Raw genomic sequence first — 20,155 nt, 5'->3', positions numbered from 1 at the left:
CATTGAGGAGTGAGATCGGTCTATACGACCCACATTGCAGTGGATCCTTGTCCCGCTTCAGGATCAAAGAAATCAGCGCCCTAGACATTGTCGGGGGCAAGGTTCCCCCCTCCCTCACCTTATTGAAAGTCCTCTCTAGCAACGGGCCCAGCAGGTCCACGTATTTCCTGTAGAATTCAACCGGGAACCCATCCGGCCCCGGGGCCTTCCCCGCCTGCATGCTCCCCAATCCTTTAACCAGCTCCTCCAGCCCAATCGGCGCCCCCAAACCAGCCACCTCGTCCTCCTCCACCCTCGGGAACCTCAGCTGATCTAAGAATCGTTGCATCCCCTCCTCCCCCGCTGGGGGCTCAGACCTGTACAGATCCCCATAGAAGTCCCTAAATACCTTGTTTATTCGCACCGCACTCCGCACCGTATTCCCCCCTCTATCCTTAACTCCACCAATCTCCCTCGCTGCCTCCCTCTTACGAAGCTGGTGTGCCAGCATCCGACTCGCCTTCTCCCCATACTCATACGCCGCCCCCTGCGCTTTCCTCCACTGTGCCTCTGCTTTCCCTGTGGTCAACAGGTCGAACTCCGTCTGGAGGTTCCATCGCTCCCTGAGTAGCCCCTCCTCGGGGGCCTCTGCATACCTCCTGTCCACCCTTAAAATCGCCCCCACCAACCTCTCCCTCTCCCTCCCCTCTCTCTTCTCCCTGTGGGCCCTAATGGAGATTAGCTCTCCCCTGACCACCGCCTTCAGCGCCTCCCAGACTACCCCCACCTGCACCTCCCCGTTGTCGTTGGCCTCCAAATATCTTTCAATGCACCCCCGCACCCGCCCGCACCCCCCCTCATCCGCCAACAGTCCCACATCGAGGCGCCACAGCGGGCGCTGGTCCCTCTCCTGCCCCAACTCCAGCTCCACCCAATGCAGGGCGTGGTCCGAGATGGCTATGGCCGAATATTCCGTTCCCTCCACTTTCGGGATTAGCGCCCTACTCAAAATGAAAAAATCTATCCGGGAGTAGGCTCTATGGACGTGGGAAAAGAAGGAAAATTGCACTGTAATTTCTATGATTCTATACAACAATGTTGTGCTGTCTGTGGCAATGCTGATGTACATTCAGAAATACCGAACTCTTTAAGCAGGTTTACACATTAGGGCCAGAAATTTGTATTTCAGAGGAAGTAGCTGGGACATTGTAGATGTAGGTGTTGTAAATTGGTGCTGTGTGTGTTATCTGACTGCATTTTTTGTTCTTCTGAATAATCTTATTGCAAATGTAATTTAATTAGCACTGCAGCCAATGAATAATTTTAACCTGTTCAAAGCGGATGTGGTATTTGATATTTTCTGCCTTTGAAATGACAGGAGACTGGGAATTTCCTCTGACAATATCAGCAGTAAAATGCCCAACACATTTATCCTTACAACTTTAAATCAAATATTAATCTGCTCGTGTTAAAAGATGTATATTTCATTTAAGTGGCTTTGAAAGCAGCTTCGTAGCAACATGCTAATATTGTCATGGTAATTTTGCAGTCTACAGCTGATATCGTATATAACTTCTCGTGCAAGATGAGTGCTAAATTAGATCATTGATAGCAGCATAAGCTATATAACATAAAATGGATCACTTACTTAATTCCCCAGACCATTCCTGGGTACCAGGTAAAAGCTGAGCAATGACTCCCGAGGACAGATGTATGCAGATGTGCAATGAGGGCAGGCTATCTAACAGGGCAGCTCACACTGCAGTGATTTACTGGGAGTCCGGGACATCGCGGGCCTACATCGCAAAGTTGCTCCCTAGTCTGATATGAAAAGTTTACATTGGCACCGGGCTGCAAGTTGTTTTTGACTCACCCACTCTGAGCTCCTGCCCGAAGACGGTTTTCTCTCCGAGTGCTGAGCAGTTCCAGCGGCCGTACCTGAACTGATATTGACACTCGTTGATGCCCATCTGAGCCCCTTCCCCGATCACGATGATGGCATCCGGGCGGCTCTGACAGATCGCCCGCTGCCGGGGCGCCAGACCTGGGATCTTGTTGCAAATGATATTCGCTCCCAAGGCGACCACCGAGGACAACGCTCTGAAACAGAGAGAGGAAAAAAACAAATCACAAACCAGCACAAAGAGTTAACTCAAGTCAAATCGCAACTGAAGCATTAACTCGTGTGACCCCTGCGCAAAATATTCTCTGCGGTGTTAGCTGGGCTAAATTGGCACCCTCCCACTTCCTGACCTATTGCAATGGGCGTAAAGCGGCACAAAGTTTCCATTCGAGTGATCCTTTTGCAGGCAGCCAGAATACGAACGGGTTAAAGGAGAGAACACGTTTCCACCACAATGCGGAGGTTTCCATTCGCTCCCGTCTCAGGAAACTCGCATTCTATCCAATTCCCCGGAGAAAAATAAGCAGCCAGAGATATTCGAAAGGATTTGGGTAAACATATAATTAGGCCAGAGAGAGAGAGAGCACATGTGCAGTAAGTTTAAACGGATGAAATTGAGAGTGAGATTTCTAACACAAGGAGGGGTGGGACAATGAATATCAGATCCGGAGGTTAGTGCACCGTGTACCTGCAGCAAGCCGGGGCTCAGGCAAACCCTCCCAGTTTAGAGCAATGTGCTTTTTGCTCGTTTCCTCCCTTCTCTGGCGCACATACATCCAACTTCCTAGCTGGCGGTGTGAATAACATAACCGCAAGCAAGTAGCTGCTAAACCGCAGAGCGGTGCACAGGTAAGGCCAGGCGTCCGATGAAGACCCAGGGACAGAAACAATGCAAACCACAGCACCTTCTCTCCCCAAATGTTAGAACTCCCAGGCTACTCGACGGACCTACGGTGTAAATCTGAAGTCATCAAAAAAAACACGATTGTTCTGACTTACAGGTAACTTCCGCTGGTGAGGATAAGAAACATCTGCGGATAATAAACCGATAGGAGCACACTGCGCGATAGAAAGATGATCATGCTCGCTGTCTGCGTCAGCTCCTATCGGTGTTGTTGGTTTTATTAGAGAGATGTTAGATGCTATTTGTGAGCAGGATCCTTGTCCAACTCCCCGGTAATTAGTCTTGACCAGTGTCTTGTCGCTAGATTGGTGTTTTTGCCTCTCTTTCATGACGGAGCAGTTGTTGGGAGTTGCAGTTCAAATGGTTGAGTGTTTTGTGAGAGTTCATCTGCTCTCAGGAGACGGCCTGTTGCAATTGGACAGACAGGCTAATCCCAGCCACTGCAATCCGCCCACTCCCTCTCAAATCACAATGGGGCAAAAATGACAATGGAAATCACTCCGGTCTGCTTATAGGCAGCGAGACAAGCCCCACAACCTCCGGACTCAACATTTTAAAGGGAGGGAAATTAAGAGATTAGACTTGGCTACGGGACACAACTCAGTGAAATTGACTTTTTAAGAGGCATTCGGTTTCAACCTTATGGTGACAGAGGTGGAAATTAGAACAGTCATGCGTTATTTTAAAGAATGAGTGACAAAGCAATAGGTCATGCGGACATATCCCTCGCGTTAACATGGCAGCCCCCAATCTAATTTAGTTATCTGGTTTTGGTTCTGTTTTAAATCTTAGATTGGACGCATTTTGTTTTAAAGATATAAAGCAGATCCTCGCAAATGCCACCGTTCTGTATGTGAATCCATCGCCACAGGGTTATTGCCGGCCATTGAGGAAGCAGCATCCAGCTGACGTGCCTCACACTGGGAGACAGCTTTCCAGTCTGCTGGTATCATAATGCGCACTCGATCCGTGAAGTCCAGGATGCACTTGAGACATGGGTTATGACGATGGGGAGATTCTCGAGGTATAATTATTGCCTTAAGTTTACTGTCTACATTTGATAATATGTCTGCGGTTTCAATATGTAATAATATAACTTGTTTGAACCGTTGACTGTGCTGATTGATGTAGGTGGAAGAGAATTGAACATCATAATGCACGCCCTGTAAGATACAGGACAGCAGGTGTAACAGTACCTTCAAAATGTTCAGATGCTATAGTACAGTGTAACCGGATTGGTGAGGAAAGGGGCTTCTGGTGGCCATTACAAGCAAGCAAGGGATGTATAGTATATAGAAAATATCCAGTGGAGAGCAATAGGATATGTAATGTATGATCAGTTTGAGGGAAAGAGTGCAAAGCCTCAAACAATAAATGTGCCCTGAAGACAAGGACTGGCTCTTTATTGTCATTAGGAGGAGATTTCATCAAGTTTTTAAAGTAATAAACTCAATATTTTAATTTGCAAGTATGCTCTTGGCACTGGTAAGGAAAATATGCATTTTAATGAAAATGTTGAGAATTGTGACAGGGTCCTGACAGCACGTGCCGAATGTCACTAAACTGAATCGATATAACTAGAGCTGGGGATTTTACAATTGTGTACTTTGTTTTCCTTTCTCTTAGAAACAAATCGATTTAACTGATTAAACGAAATCAAGTAGGAAATGTATTTGAACTGCCAAGGTGATGTAAAAAAACTACCACATTTTAAAGAATGACGCCTTCTTTCTGCTTCATTTCAGAGGGAACCTATCTTACAGCAGCACCTAGTTAAAATACCCACCCCACTCGTACTGCTTTCAGCTCGGCGGTAAGCAGAATCCCATAAGCGACATGTAAAAGCTGATTGTAATCCTGGCTCTCTACTGAAGCTATTAAAAAAAAAGGTGTTGTAAACTGGCGCACCAAATATTAAAACGGTTCATTTCACACCAGTTCCAGTTTTGCTCCAGCCAATATAAATCCAAGCTGGCCTCACCAGCAAGCAATACTTTATTTATTGTGAGCCCACAGTTGCCTCGTTCTCTGAGACGCAGGGATATTGTCACTTTTGCATCACCATAATAAAGCTGTTTGATCCTAGCAGCCATGCAAACGTCCAGCATCGCCCTGAATGTGATGTTCTGATCTGACTCGATTAAGCTCAGACACCCGCCCCTTAGCTGGGATTGCACACTGTGGAGTTTGAAAGCACGTGGAGTGTAACTTCAGTAAAGTCACACACACACACAGGGATACTGATAGAGAGGGGGCACGCACTCCATAAACTGTTCAAATATTTTGAGCTGGTGGCACGCTCCGCCCATATGTCATTAACGCCGAAAATCGCCGAGTATTTGGAACAAGCTTAAGGCAGGGATGCAGAGCTGCTTGGCCAGTGAAGCCACTGGGGGAGTGGTTTCCAGACCAGCAGTAGCCCCCCTCCCTCCCCAGGAGTGTTCGTAGCTGGAACACATGGGTTGCTCAACACCATCTGCAGGAAAGATCTCGGCAAGGTGAGCAGCTAGCGGTCTGCATCGATCACATTCTACTCCAGGATTTAATAGTTGATTTGGAGCCGAAACAGAAAGGAGTGCCAAGAGTGATGTTACCAGTGGTAACGGCGCGGCGGCACCTTGGTGATGTGTGGGTTCCATTTCCTGTATTTACTCTTCACGCCAGCCAGTCAACGGTTCGCGCGCTGCCACGGCAACGCAGGGCGCAATGTAACTGGTTTGGAAGGGTCGATGGGAACCAATTACAATTGTGGTGGGAATCGTGAGGTCATCCCGAGGGGGCGGGGCTTTGCAGAACTTCAGCTTCACGTTGGTGGAGGAATGCCTGGCAGGAAGCCAGCTTTCAGAAAGACAACAGACTGCCCTTTACCTTGTCAATGTTATTGGGCTCTTCGCGGAGGCTTTCTTTTGAAGCCGCATTGGGACCGCCACTGAGCAGAGCTCACCTGCATTCACTGTGCTGCTTGGAATGTATAACCCACTCCTTTACAGCCGCCTCTGGTGTCATGGTAATGTTATCCCACCTCTTCATTAAATGATGTGCTTTACCCCGGGGTTTATTTGGCTGGATTAATGAGGGTCAACGCACTGCAGTAAAGATGTTACAAATCATTTCTATCTGTGACCAACACGCTGTGTTTCAGTTTGCCTGTGTGCTCAGTGTCCGTCTCTTGAACAGTGCCTTATGTTTGTATCGGTGCTTGCCGGGAGCTGGAAGGTTAACAAATGTTGCCTCCTAAAACTGAGCTACCATTCGTTCAGAAAGACTACCTGCAAAATGAAGGGCTGGAGTCACGTTAGTTGTTGGCATCATTTGAGTAGATATAGGCGCTTCAAGTTGTGATGTTTCAAAAATCATTTCTATTATTAACCTTTTGCTCTGTTGGTGTAAAGTCAACAAAAGGCGCAACACAATGATAACAATACAAATACATCATTGGTTAGACGCATCTGAATTCTACGTCAAAAGCCGTAAAAAATAAAAGCAAATTACAGCGGATGCTGCAATCTGAAACAAAATCTGAAAATGCTGGACAATCTCAGCCGGTCTGACAGCATCTGTGGAGAGAGAAAGGAGCTAACGTATCGAGTCTGGGTGACTCTGTCAAAGCTTTGACAAAGGGTCACCACCCACTGACTCGAAATGTTAGCTCCCTTCTCTCCCCACAGATGCTGTGCCGTAAAAATAATATACTTAAATAAAACCAATGTGCAATCACAATTTATATTCATAACAGAATGATAAAACTCGAGATTTGGGTAGGACACAAGTTTCAGATAAAAGAACAGAACGTCAAAACGTTATTGTTCGTGAGTGAGTTCCAGTAATTTCTTAATTCCGAACACTGACAATCATGAATTTACTGCGATTGAGGTTACGAGGACACAATGGATCGGTGCCCTTGCAATCCACAGTCAGCTTTGTAATATAGATCCATTTCGTTGGACCACCGAAAGTCACCATTGCAGTTGGCCTCATCAGTAGTTCAGGCTCTGCCCACTGTCGTCGTTTCACCCAGTCCTGAATATAACCATTAGGTGCAACTGGCCGTTAAAGGAACATAGATTTTGCTCCCAAATAACACGTCTTCCTGTTCATTCTTGTTACTGGAAAGCCTTGGGGACTTAAGGCATAGTTTTTCGAATTACTGACACCCAGGTGCAATTGCAGCTGGATTTAACGAATATCTTGTAGTTGATTACTTCTTAGGAGCTGGGCCAGTGACATGTTACTGAATAATATATAGTGGCACGGTTGAAACTACCTTAATTGTTGTGCGTTTGGAAACTGACCAGCACCTACCGCTTGGGTCTTACTATCCATTTCCCTTAACAATGAAGCCTAGTAAAAAATAATTTAACAGTTTCTAAATGATCGACGTTTTCCAGGTAATGCCCAGAGTGAAACACCTGCAGGAGAGAGACGCTGAGCTTTCTGTCCCAACAGCCAGAGTACCTGAGGTGCTCTATATGTGTCCAATCTAATTGCTAGTTTAATCTGCACCGTTTGACTGATCTCTTGTCAAGCACAGAATCAATGTTTGGGCCCATTATCACCAATAAATAGTTTTTGCAACACGTCTATTTAAACAGATTAAGAACACTTTAAAAACAGTTCAGCAGACCAGGCCGTTGCCGTATACTGCCTCTGACAAGAACAAGTTTAAATGGACTCATAAATAAAGGCTTTTAATTAAACTGTAACAGGTACATTGGTTCAACATCCTGTTCGTTATAAACTAACCCGGCTGCCTGCTAAAACTGGCACAAGTCCCGCTGACTATCTTTGCTGAGGGGAAGTGGGGATTTAATATTTGTTAATTAATATATATTAATTATCCACCAGCTTCCCCGAACAGGCTCCGGAATGTGGCGACTAGGGGCTTTTCACAGTTACTTCATTTCAAGCCTACTTGTGACAATAAGCGATTTTCATTTGATAATAACAGAGGCGCTTCTGGCGGTGTCAATCGGCGTTAAATAGGAAACTTTATGTCCCAAATGCTGCGGAAATGAAATAAAAACATAAAATGCTGGAAACACTTAAGGGTCAGGGACGTTCCTGTCTATTTTTGTTTACTAAGCCCCGCAACATCCGATCTCGTTATAAAGTTTGAGGTTTGGACGGGAATTAGCGGTAAACACAGCTAAGATATATGTTGTTCGTTAAAAAGGCAGTTCTGCGGGTAATCATTCCTGGGCTGGCTGCAGAGTTGTGCCAATCGATGAACTCTATGGACACGAACAAATGTGAATGATGAGACTGTCACTGTCCGTGAATCTGTAAACTGCGTGTTTAATGCAAAGTGCACCCCCTAAAGGGGGCTTTCTGATTAATAAGCCGAGCGTGAAGCTAGAAGTCCCTAAATGAGATGCACTTGTCTGACGATCGGACACCAAGATCTCTGGACAGAAATCATGTGCCGCCCGCTGATGGTTACCAAGTGGATGTAGGCGACGCGAAAGTCACAGCAGATGGTCGAGGAATAGTCTGTGCGCGGCATCATCTGGATACACGCGTGTTACCTGCGGTCAGTGTTTTCTAACGTGTGAGAATTGCGGGCTTCAAAAGTGAGCATCCCACCCGAGAAAGCATCAAACAGGGCAAGCTCGTCCCGCCCCCCTCTAGGCAGAACGTGCTTTCTGGACAGATGCTGGCTCACATTCCCCCTGGTGAAGTGACTCCAGGTCAACCTGGGGAGCACAGGCACCATTGCTGGGAAAAGACTTCATACAAAACGAAATATTTCGACACAACTCTTTCAGGGGCTGGCTCACCGGTTCGAAGTGTGCAGTCAGGTTATCTAACCTGGTGCGGTGCATTAGACCCACCGCGGGAAACTCCCAAGTATCTTTCAAATACCTTGGGAAGGTAAATGATCCTGCGAGAAACCGACGACTGAACCACGCCACTCACAAATGGAATCGCGTCCTCCGCAATTCGGGCGCAATTGTACCTGCCTCTGCTTTTCTCAAACCCGTGTGCCAACGACCAACTTCCCTGATGTGTACAACACGTGTTAAAATCGCCCACACTGCCGCACTGCGTCATTCAGCCACATCCGCGGCTAGTCGGTGTCTCAATGCTGATTTCTATCAGATCAGACGGAGAGCGAGTGGACACCGTATTGCGGCTCGGAGCTGCCACGGGCAAGGGTTAGTTTTGCGATCAGAAGGCAGTTGTGTTGTCCAGGTGAGAAGGGGGGGGGGGGGGGGGGGGGGAGAGGGGAGCGCACACACACTCAGGAAGCAACACCTCGCTGGTACCATGGCGAGAGCGCAAATCCCCAGCAACTGACCCCTTCCCCGAACCCAATCATTCCCGGTGCCATGTGGAGTGGCCAATCCAGCTGAAAGTTGGTGCTTTTTGGTACTAATCTTGAACCGGGTTGCTATATCGTGCGTGGCTCCTTCCTCTTGATTTGTTTGGACTCTGGGGGACTGGCCTTTTCTCACTGTTATTCGCAGAGTCCAGTTACCAGCTGCATCGCCAAGTCGTTTTAAGAGATGGGATTGAGCAGACTCTTCAAAAAAAAGTTATGCATTCTTCATACAAAATCCCACAACTATGCAGCGGCCGAAAGTATTTGAGTTCAGGGGGGGTAACAGGTAGCAGCGCATTCTAACAACCCGGGACTGTTGGGTTAGTGCTGAGGAATGTGGAAATACAACTTAGCCTTGCAACTAATAAGGGCATAGAGGCAAGAAAGTTGGCAAATATTCATAAACGCACAACCTGTTTACTGGGAGTAAAATCTCTGCGTCGAAGTGATTAAACCCCAAAGTCTCATTTGCCAATAGCTGGTATTGTGGTTTGCGGGCACATTTCCACCACTTTGACCGAGGTTTTAAACAAAATAAATTCTGCTCGCTCTTCTGCCTGTCCGCGTTAAACTCCCACTTTGCTCCAATCTGTTGCATCAGAGGAGGGCAGACAAACCAGTTGTCAAATAATTTCAACACGTATGTATGATGGATAGCATCGAGGATTCTGCCCAGGCCTGTAAATTCGTTATGCTTTGGAAACTGGCTGCTGGAGATTTCTTATCAAGCGATTCATTTGTTCTTCTAATTTTGTTTTGAAAAAGATCCGATATAAAACTCATTCGGTGACCAACGTCATATTTGGAGGGGTTGTGGGGGGTCATTACACGTGTGTCACCCAGACACCTCAATATATTTATTGAGATGCGGAATGTTTCTATACTAGATAGAAAACACCGCCGTTTGAACATCCCATGGCATTGAAGCATCTGGCTGTAATCTGTTTTGGAACAATGTCAAGATTAATTGCCCCCCCCCCCCCCCGCCTCTCCAAGATTGTCAATGTCTTTACTTACCCTAACTTGACGTAGATGAAGCCCAGACAGAGAAAGACATACAGAATCCACCGTCGAAAGTTCCTGTGCATGTTCTAGAATCAGGGTTTCGCCGGAAAGCCCAAATTGTGCGATCGTGTTGAAATGAAACACCCCCACCCCCCAAAAAAAAACCACTCACACCCAAACTCTCAGAACCAGTCTCCCAGTTTGAGCAGTCGGGCGAGACTCAGATCACTGAATAACCTGCTCTCGTGCGCAGTGCCAATGATGGGCCGTTCAGATCCTTCCAATTCCATGAGGATCTCTCTTCCCCATTTGTATTCAGTTCACATAAAGAGAGGGAAACAGACTGACTCCACAGTGTGAGCAAGAGAGGATAGCAGCGGGTTATTCCAGGTCTGTTCAGGCATTGCATTGCATGTGTTGTTACTTGTCCCGAATTCTCCAGTAACTCTGCTACCTACGATCTGTGTTGAACTGCTGGGCTAATTGCAGACGGTCGCCGGTTGCCCTTTAGTTTTAAAATATCTCCTCAACTCGCTCGCGTCGACCTCCGCCTGGCGACATCCATTTACCTGCTGATGGAGGTTGGAGCAGAGCAGAGCGACACGGTCGTCACAAAGGAGCGAAATGAGGGAGATGCAGACAAGAGATACGCCTCTAATAAATCAAGATAGGAAAACGGTGTCTAAGCAAGCTGCTGCCCATAGCTCACCAAAACACGTGCTACTTTTGTTCCAAAACCCCTTCGCTGCCAACTAAAAAGATAGAATGTGACAGGTTGTGTTGAGATAAATGCTATTCTGCTGAAAGGCAATTCCTGTTGGATTTCTCCTTCCCCTGATTTAATTTATTTCATTTAATGCGTTATGGAAACGCCCAAACTACATTTTTAAATCGAAGATGCGGCTTTTTCTCTGAAGTTTCGTAATCGGGTACAGCAAACCTGGATCTGACATCACAGAGCAACATTTCTGCCTTCAGAGCAGATGCAGAGCGAGACAAAAAGACAAGAAATGTGTATCCTGCACGGGAATGTCTTATAATCGTTTCACATCGAATCTCAACACGAACTCATTCCCCACAGTGAGCACAACAAGCCTTTTATTAACGGGGAAACATCATTTATTTTGAATGTAAGCTGCACATTTTGTTTATGTTATTCAGCGAATTTCAGCCACAAATAAGAGCATTCTCAATGTGACAGGTTGTTGTAAAGTGGTGCTGGTGAGGAGGTCATTCTCCGAGAGGCATGAATGTCCACAGTTGCCCTTGTCCGAAATCAGCAACTTACATCTACAGCTTGTGTGCAGTTGATGTAAGGGGGCTTGGGCCAAGACACTCCATATACTTAAATAATCGAGCATAAATTTGACCTCGTCTAAATTTGAGTAGTTTTCCATTAACTACACTTAGAATTCCCTCACCCCCCACCCCCCCCCAAAAAAAAAAACTATCACCGCCTCTGAGAAACGCCTCGGACTAAACTGGAGGGAAACGCATTTGTGGCGAGCTATATTCGTTCAACAATGTGGCACAACCTGGTAACATTGGCATAATCCTCGTGGTCGAGATGAAATGGAGGAAGTATTGTTCAAGACCACGTGCCCCCCCCCCCCCCCCCCCCCCCACTCCCAGCTAGCCTTTCCCCATTGCCCACGAGGAGGCGGCTCTCCTTATCCAAATGTCTCCTCTCTTTGCAGATACAGACGGTGAAGGACTTCCTGTGTTCGGAACACTCATTCTCAAGTGGCTTCACAAAGAGAGCTGTGAGGGTGCCACAGATTGTGCAGCCTGTTACTATCCATCATCTCGTCAGTCTAATGAAAGGAGTCAGTCTGAATACAGACACATGCGTTCCTGCAATTATCTTGAGTGTTGACACACAAATTTCCTCCTAAGAGAAGAGCAAGACTCAATTTCTACCTGGGAGTAAATAATGCCGTCACCTAGGGAACATTGTACAATCGTATTGCATGAAGCAAATAAACCTGGGGATATATTGTGAGAGTCACCTTATTACGTGCGTGTGCTCGTATCTGTCTGTGCCTGTGTATGTGTCTATATCTGTGTTTGTGTGAGCAAGGCCGAGTTTGTATCTGTGTGTGTGCCTGTATCTGTGTGTGTGCCTGTATCTCTGTGTCTGCTGTGTGCCAAAATCTGTGTGTGCCTGTATCTGCATGTGCGTGCCTGTACATGCCTGTGTGAATGTGTGAGTCTCCATCTGTGTGAGAATGTGTGTGCTTGTATGAATTTCTGTGCACCTCTACCTGTGTGCATGCCTGTATCTGTGTCTATTTTTGAATGTGTGTGTGCACCTCTGTATGTGAATGTGCATGCCTGTATCTGTGTGTGAATGTGTGTCTGCATGTGTGTGTACCTCTATCTGCCTGTGTAAATGTGTATCTGTGTGTGAATTAGTGTATCTGTATCTGTTAGTGTGCCTGTATCAAATAATAATAATTCTTATTGTCACAAGTCGGCTTCAATGAAGTTACTGTGAAAAGTCCCTAGTCGCCACATTCCGGCGCCTGGTCGGGGTGGCCGGTACGGGAATTAAATGCGCGCAGCTGGCCTTGTCCTGCATTACAAGCCAGCTGTTTAGCCCACTGTGCTAAACTAGCCCCTGTGTGTGTATGGATGTGTGTGTGTGCAAGGGTGTGTCTGTATCTGTGTGTGTGCCTGTATCTGTATGTGTGCCTGTATCTCTGTGTCTACCTGTGTCTGCTGTGTGCCTATATCTGTGAGTGCCTGTATCTGTGTGTGCATGTTTCTATATGCGTGTGTGAGTGTGTGTCTGTATCTGTCTATGTGTGTGTGAGAATGTGTGTATGAATTTCTGTGCACCTGTATCTGTGAGTGCGTGCCTGTATCTGTGTCTCTATATGAATGTGCGTGTATGTGAATGTTTGCACCTCTATCTGTGTGAATGTGTACGCCTGTATCTGTGTGTCTGCATCTGTGTGTACATGTGTGCATGAGTGTGTGTGGATACCTGTATCTGCCTGTGTAAACGTATGTGCCTGTATCTGTGTGTGAATGTTTGTGTACCTGTATCTGTTAGTGTGCCTGTATCAGTGTGTGTCTGTATCTCTGTGTCTGCTGTGTGCCTATATCTGTGAGAGCCTGTATCTGCGTGTGTGTGTCTGTATCCGTGTGTGTGTGTGAGAATGTGTATGCTTGTATCTGTGTATGAATTCATGTACCTGTGTGCATGTGTGCCAACATTGTGTCTCTGTATGAATGTATGTACACCTCTATCTGTGTGTGTGTGTCAGTATCTGTGTGTGTGTGTGTGTGCCTGTTTGAATCAATCAGTGACTTTGGCCGACCTGTTTCCTATACTGCGTCTCCGATTGTACCAGTTATCACTCACTCCTTCAAGTCATTTGTATCTGATGTAGGTAAATATCACGCCATCATCTAGCTGTTATCGGAAATTGTTGATCAACTTGAACCTGTAATGCATATCTAACATTTTATACTAGGAACAAAATAGGAAGTTAGGCCCCACACATTTTGTCTACCTCAGATTTACACTTGTTTTTAAAGTATTTATCGCTTCCTTTACTTCAATATTAGTCTGTGTTTGGTCACTCCTTCGCTCTCAGCCTTTACTCTTCTTTCCTTCACACTTTATCTCATTGTCACCTCCATCATTTTCTCTCCCCCCCCCCCTTTGTCATTTCCTCGCAGCCCCACTACATTTTTTATTCGCTTTTTAATCTTTTATTCTTTTCAATGTCTTCACGCCTTCTTGTTTCTCACTAGCTATCCTTTCTTCTCTTTCCTCTATCACTGACCTCTTAAGCCATCTCCTTTTCCATTCCACCCAGTTCTTGATCTCTCTCCCCCCCCCCCCCCCCCCCTAATTTGCTATTGCTGTGATAACGATTGTGGTGTCAGAATGGCGGGTTTCTTGGGGCCCGGTCTGTCTGCATTCCGAATAATTAATTGATTCATTAATTTTTTAAAAATTCTCCTAATTCTGTTTCCTCGCCATCTTTACGCAATTCACTAATCCTACTAATATTAACAGTCTCACCTGATGCATTATTAAGTAAAAGGGAAGATGTGTCTACGAAATATAATTCATTAATAGGTAAGACACTATCTTCGCATCTGTTCAATCGAAACATGGATGCAAATACTTAAACGTGCTTTGAACTTGGGGGAAAGGTCTTCAGCCAGAAGGAGGATTCCTTTTCACTCTGGGGCAGGAGAAGACGGTAAGTTTTCTGAAATAACATTTTTGAAATGAAAGGTAATTGAACCGTCTAATGTGCTGTGACAGATCTGTTGTTTGCTCAGATATAAAATGTATTCAGAGATCTGATTTCCCATACAAGCCATTCTCCAGTAACAGCATTTTGACGTTGGTGGGGGGTTACTAAGAGGATGGAAATTCTTAACTGGAAGTAACACCCTCCTGTGGTGAGCGAACATAATTGCAGCAATCGCACAGTTGGCAATTCCACCTGATAGCTCTAACTGTAGGTCAATACTGCCATCTAGCAAACATGATGTGGAGATGCCGGCGTTGGACTGGCAATCTAGCAAACAAGTCATTGAACAGTTTCAATCTCGCCTGACTTCAGTCAGGTGCTTCTTCAGTAGCTGATTTTAGTCCCAGTCAGAGCTGTACAGTCAGCAGACTACCTGATTAAACGTGTCTCTGTCTGTCTATCGGTTCTGCCAGCAATAGCTTAGTTTTCTCGCCTCACATTCAAAAATGTTGCAGGTTCATGCCCCCCCCCCCCCCCCCCCCCCCTCCAGGATTCGAGCACAAAAAAATAAAGGGTTGCCCTCCAGCGCTATGCTATCAGGTGTCCTGTCGTTCAGATGGGACTTTGAATTGGGGCCGTGTCTGCTCTTTCGGGTGAATGTAGAAGCCCCCCCTCTTCCCCCCAGGTCATTATTTTTTTAAAAAAATAATTTTTATTACGATTTTCACAAAATATCAACAACAGAATGAAAATAAACCCCAATAGAATTAAATACAGAACAAAGTAAAACAACCCCCGTGCCCCCCTCCCCATACATAAATAATAAATTAACACCCCGAGTTAACACAAAGCAAATATAGCAAATTCCTCAGATCCCCCAGGGTAAATAAACAAAATTAAAATGGATCCTACCACCCCCGATACCGTCCTCGCTACGCCCTTCCAAAATTCCTCCAGCGCTGGGCATGCCCAGAACATATGGGTGTGATTTGCTGGGCTCCCTGAGCACCTAACACACCTGCCCTCTCCCCCAAAGAACCGGCTCATCCTTGTCCTGGTCATGTGTGCCCTGTGCAGCACCTTAAACTGTATGAGGCTGAGCCTCGCGCACAACAAGGAAGAGTTTACCCTCCCGAGGGCATCTGCCCACGTCCCATCTTCGATCTCCTCTCCCAACTCCTCCTCTCACTTACCTTTCAACTCCACCACCGAGGCCTCCTCCTCCTCCTGCATCACCTGGAAAGTTTCCGAGATCTTCCCCACTCCCCCCCCCCCCCCCGAGAGCACACTCCTGTACTGTGTGTGGCAGTAGTCGCGGGAATTCCACCACCTGCCGCCTGGCAAACGCCCTTACCTGTAAATATCTGAAGGTGTTCCCCAGGGAGGAGCCCATACTTCTCCTCCAGTTCACCCAGGCTCGCGAACTTCCCGTCCATAAACAGGTCCCCCAACCTTCTTATCCCTACCCTGTGCCACCCCGAAAACCCTCCATCTATTCTCCCTGGGACAAACCGGTGGTTCCCCCGTATTGGGGTCCACACCGAGGCCCCCACTTCCCCCCTGTGCCGCCTCCACTGCCCCCAGATTTTGAGGGTAGCCGCCACTACCGGCCTCGTGGTATACCTCATTGGAGGGAGCTGCAGCGGCTCCTTTGCCAGCGTCTCCAGCCTCTTCCATGCAGCCCCCTCCCCCTCCATCACCCACTTGCGCACCATCGCTGCATTGGCGGCCCAGTAGTACCCACAGAGGTTGGGCAGTGCCAGCCCCCTCCCCCATCCCTACTTCGCTCCAGGAACACCCTTCTCACCTTCGGAGTCCCTCGCGCCCACACAAACCCCATTATGCTCCTGTTGACCCGCCTAAAGAAGGCCTTCATGATAAACATGGGGAAACACTGGAACAGGAACAAAAACCTTGGGAGCACCGTCATCTTAACTGCCTGCACCCTACCCGCCAGGGACAGCGGCAACGCGTCCCACCTCTTGAACGCCTCCTCCATTTGCTCCAACAGCCTCGTGAAATTAAGTCTATGCAGGGCCCCCCAGCTCCTGGCCACCTGGACCCCCAAGTACCTGAAGCTCCTCTCCGCCCTTTTTAGTGGGAGCTCGCCAATCCCCCTCTCCTGGTCCCCTGGGTAAACCATGAACAACTCTTCCCCATGTTGAGCTTGTACCCTGAGAAATCCCAGAACTCCCTGAGGATCCTCATTACCTCCGGCATTCCCCCCACCAGGACCGCCACATATAGCAGCAAATCGTCCACATAGAGCGACACCCTATGCTCCTCCCCACCCCGCACCAGCCCCCTCCAGTTCCTCGACTCCCTCAGTGCCATAGCCAGGGGTTCAATCGCCAGTGCGACGAGCAGGGGGGACAGGGGACATCCCTGCCTCGTCCCTCGATGCAACTGAAAGTACTCAGACCTCTTGTTCGTGGCCACACTCGCCACCGGGACCTCGTACAACAACCTAACCCACCTGACAAACCCCTCCCCAAACCCGAACCTCTTCAGCACCTCCCACAAGTACCCCCACTCTACCCTATCGAAGGCCTTCTCAGCGTCCATCGCCACCACTATCTCCACCTCCCCCACCCTCGCCGGCATCATAATAAGGTTCAGGAGCCTCCGCACATTCGCGTTCAACTGCCTCCCCTTCACGAATCCCGTCTGGTCCTCGTGGATCACCTGCGGCACACAATCCTCAATTCTCGTGGCTAAGACCTTCGCCAGCACCTTGGCATCTACATTTAACAACAAAATCGGCCTGTAAGACCCACACAGCAGGGGATCCTTGTCCCGCTTCATGATCAAGGAGATCAGTGGCCGGGACATCGTCGGGGGCAAAGACCCCCCTCCCTTGCCTCATTGAAGGTCCTAACTAGCAACGGGCCCAACAGGTCCACATATTTCTTGTAGAATTCGACCGGGAAACCATCCGGCCCCGGTGCCTTCCCCGCCTGCATGCTCCCTATCCCTTTGGCCAGCTCCTCCAGCCCAATCAGGGCCCCCAATCCCGCTGCCAGTCCCTCCTCTACCTTCGGTCACGTCACTTGGTCCAGAAAGCGGCCCATCCCTCCCTCCTCCCGTGGGGGCTCGGACCGATACAATTCCTCATAAAAGTCCCTGAAGACCCCATTGATGTCAACCCCACTCCGTGCCACACTCCCTCCCCTATCTTTAACTCCCCCGATCTCCCTAGCTGCGTCCCGCTTCCGAAGCTGATGCGCCAGCATCCGACTTGCCTTTTCCACATACTTATAAATCACCCCCTGGGACTTCCTCCACTGCACCTCCGCCTTCCTGGTGGTCAACAGGTCTAATTCTGCCTGGAGGCTACGCCTCTTCCTCAACAGTCCCTCCTCCGGCACCTCCGCATACCTCCTGTCTACCCTCACCATCTCCCCCACCAGCCTCTCCCTCTCCCTCTGCTCTCTCCTTTCCTTGTGGGCCCTAATGGAGATCAGCTCTCCCCTAACCACCGCCTTCAGCGCCTCCCATACCATCCCCACTCGGACCTCCCCGTTATTGTTGGCCTCCAGGTATCTCTCTATGCTTCCTTGGACCCGCTCACTCACCTCCTTGTCCACCAACAGCCCAACCTCCAAGCGCCACAATGGGCACTGGTCCCTCTCCTCCCCCAGCTCTAGGTCTACCCAATGCGGGGCGTGATCCGAAATGGCTATCACTGAGTACTCGGTATCCTCTACTCTCGCTATCAGAACCCGACTCATAATAAAAAGTCGATCCGGGAGTAAGCCTTATGAACATGCGAGAAGAATAAAAATTCCCGAGCACCCGGCCTTGCACATCTCCAAGGTCCACCCCTCCCATCTGGTCCATAAACCCCCCTCAGCACTTTAGCCGCCGCCGGCTTCCTACCCGTCCTAGACCTGGAGCGATCCAGTGCCGGATCCAACACCGTGTTGAAGTCTCCCCCCATTATCAGGCCCTCCACTTCCAAGTCCGGGATCCGACCCAACATGCGCCGCATAAAACCCACATCGTCCCAGTTCGGGGCATACACATTGACTAGCGCCACCCTCTCCCCTTGCAGCTTACCACTTACCATTACGCACCTGCCGCCATTTTCTGTCACAATGCTCGACGCCTCGAACGACATCCTCTTTCCCACCAAGATCGCCACCCCCCGATTTTTGGCATCCAACCCTGAGAGAAACACCTGACCTACCCATCCCTTCCTCAATCTTACCTGGTCTGCCACCTTCAGGTGTGTCTCCTGGAGCATGACCACATCCGCCTTCAGCCCCTTCAGGTGCACGAACACCCGGGCCCGCTTGACCGGTCCGTTCAGTCCCCTTACATTCCAGGCTATCAGCCGGATCAGGGGGGGCTACCCTCCCCCGCCGACTAGCCATAACTCCTCCTCGGCCAGCCACGCGCCCGCAACCCACGCCCGGCCTGTTCCCCACGGCGGCAGAACCCCGTCCCAAACCCCTCTACTCGCTCCAGCTCCCCCTTGACCTTAGCAGCAGCAACCCGGTTCCCCCCCACCCACCCCGCCTCCAGCTAGGATCCTTCCTAGCTGCTTTACTCCCCCCATTGCACACCTGCAAGTCAGCTGTCTCCTGCTGACCCCGGCTACTCCCGCCTCTCCTTCGACTCCTCCCATTGCGGGACATACGCTCCTCCTCCATTACCCATCCACAGGCTCGCCGCCTCCCCCTTCCATTCTAAGTGCGAGAAACAACCCTCGCTTCCCCGCCCCGGCTCCGCCCTCTCCAGGCTTTAGCGCGGGAAAAAGCCCACGCTTTCTACCTGCCCGGCCACCCCACCTCTGACGCAGCTCCTTTTACAGGCCCAGTCCCCTCACCCCCGACTCGTGCCTCCCCCTCCCCCGCGGGGCCCCATTTCCCCTACCGGCCATCCACCCCTACTCCATTTACTTACCCCCCTCCAAGAGTCCACCCGACAGACCCAACCAAAACAATGCCCAACCCACCCTAACCACCCTCATCGAACAAAACAGAAATAAGAGCAAAGAACCCCCCCCTCAAAGTGTAACACCCCAACAGCAATCCCCGACCACCCATCCCGACCCTCAGTTTGTGTCCAGTTTCTCGGCCTGGACAAAGGCCCACGCCTCCTCCGGAGACTCAAAATAATGGTGCCGGTCCTTGTAGGTGACCCACAGTCGTGCCGGCTGCAACATGCCAAACGTCACCCCCTTTCTGTGCAGCACCGCCTTCGCCCGATTGTACCCGGCTCGCTTCTTCGCCACCTCCGCACTCCAGTCCTGGTATATTCGAACCTCCCTTTCTTGGCCCACCTGAGCATGCACTCCCGATCAGCGAACCGATGAAACCGCCCGCGGCGGCTCGTTAGCCTTGGGCCTCCTCGCCAACACTCTATGGGCCCCTTCCAGCTCCAGGAGCCCCTGGGAGGACCCTGCTCCCATCAGCGGGTTTAGCACGGTGACCACATAGGCCCCCACGTCCGACCCCTCCAGCCCCTCCGGCAGGCCCAGAATCCGCAAATTCTTCCGCCTCGACCGATTCTCCATCTCCTCGAACCGTTCCTGCCATTTCTTGTGGAGCGCCTCATGCGCCTCCACCTTTACCGCAAGGCCTAAGATCTCGTCCTCATGTCAGAGATCTTTTGCCAGACCTCGCGGATCGCCACCCCCTGGGCCGTCTGGGTCTCCAGCAGCTTGTCGATAGAAGCCTTCATCGGCTCCAGCAGGTCCACTTTAATCTCCCTGAAGGAGCGCTGAATAACCTCCTGCTGCTCCTGCGCCCACTGCATCCACGCTGCCTGGTCCCCACCTGCCGCCATTTTGCTCTTCTTCCCTCACACCTTCTTTG

The 20,155-nt window shown here is 49.3% G+C and overlaps 1 protein-coding gene and 2 long non-coding RNA genes across 5 annotated transcripts in view; 2 read left to right on the top strand and 1 right to left on the bottom strand.

Moving 5' to 3' along the window:
* LOC140396232 (protein Wnt-7b) overlaps positions 1–10,877 on the bottom strand; it is a 146,168-nt gene extending 135,291 nt beyond the window's left edge. For 2 of the 3 annotated variants that reach the window (XR_011936489.1, XM_072484564.1), the window contains exons 1-2: positions 2,882–3,092; positions 1,853–2,079 (exon numbers count right to left, since the gene is read on the bottom strand). Coding sequence is in view for 2 of the 3 variants with exons in the window: in XM_072484564.1 (XP_072340665.1) it covers positions 1,853–2,079; positions 2,882–2,964 (310 nt within the window). In the remaining variant the exon portion in view is untranslated. Of the gene's footprint in view, positions 1–1,852; positions 2,080–2,881; positions 3,093–10,125 lie in introns of those variants that run through there. The other variant, XM_072484565.1, reaches the window with a different exon arrangement.
* Positions 8,691–12,126, top strand: LOC140396233 (uncharacterized). The gene is made up of 2 exons (XR_011936490.1): positions 8,691–8,978; positions 11,811–12,126. It is a non-coding gene; the product is annotated as an uncharacterized lncRNA (long non-coding RNA).
* A 1,839-nt stretch (positions 12,127–13,965) lies between these two features.
* The window catches only part of LOC140396234 (uncharacterized), a 28,615-nt gene continuing 22,425 nt past the window's right edge, over positions 13,966–20,155 (top strand). Inside the window, exon 1 of the long non-coding RNA XR_011936491.1 lies at positions 13,966–14,336. This is a non-coding gene — a long non-coding RNA (uncharacterized lncRNA). The remainder of the gene's footprint in view (positions 14,337–20,155) is intronic.

Source organism: Scyliorhinus torazame, chromosome 19 (genome assembly GCF_047496885.1).
Source record: "Scyliorhinus torazame isolate Kashiwa2021f chromosome 19, sScyTor2.1, whole genome shotgun sequence".
NCBI lineage: Eukaryota > Metazoa > Chordata > Chondrichthyes > Carcharhiniformes > Scyliorhinidae > Scyliorhinus > Scyliorhinus torazame.
The sequence above is the reverse complement of the archived record's forward strand: the minus strand, read 5'-3'. Positions and strand labels throughout refer to the sequence as shown.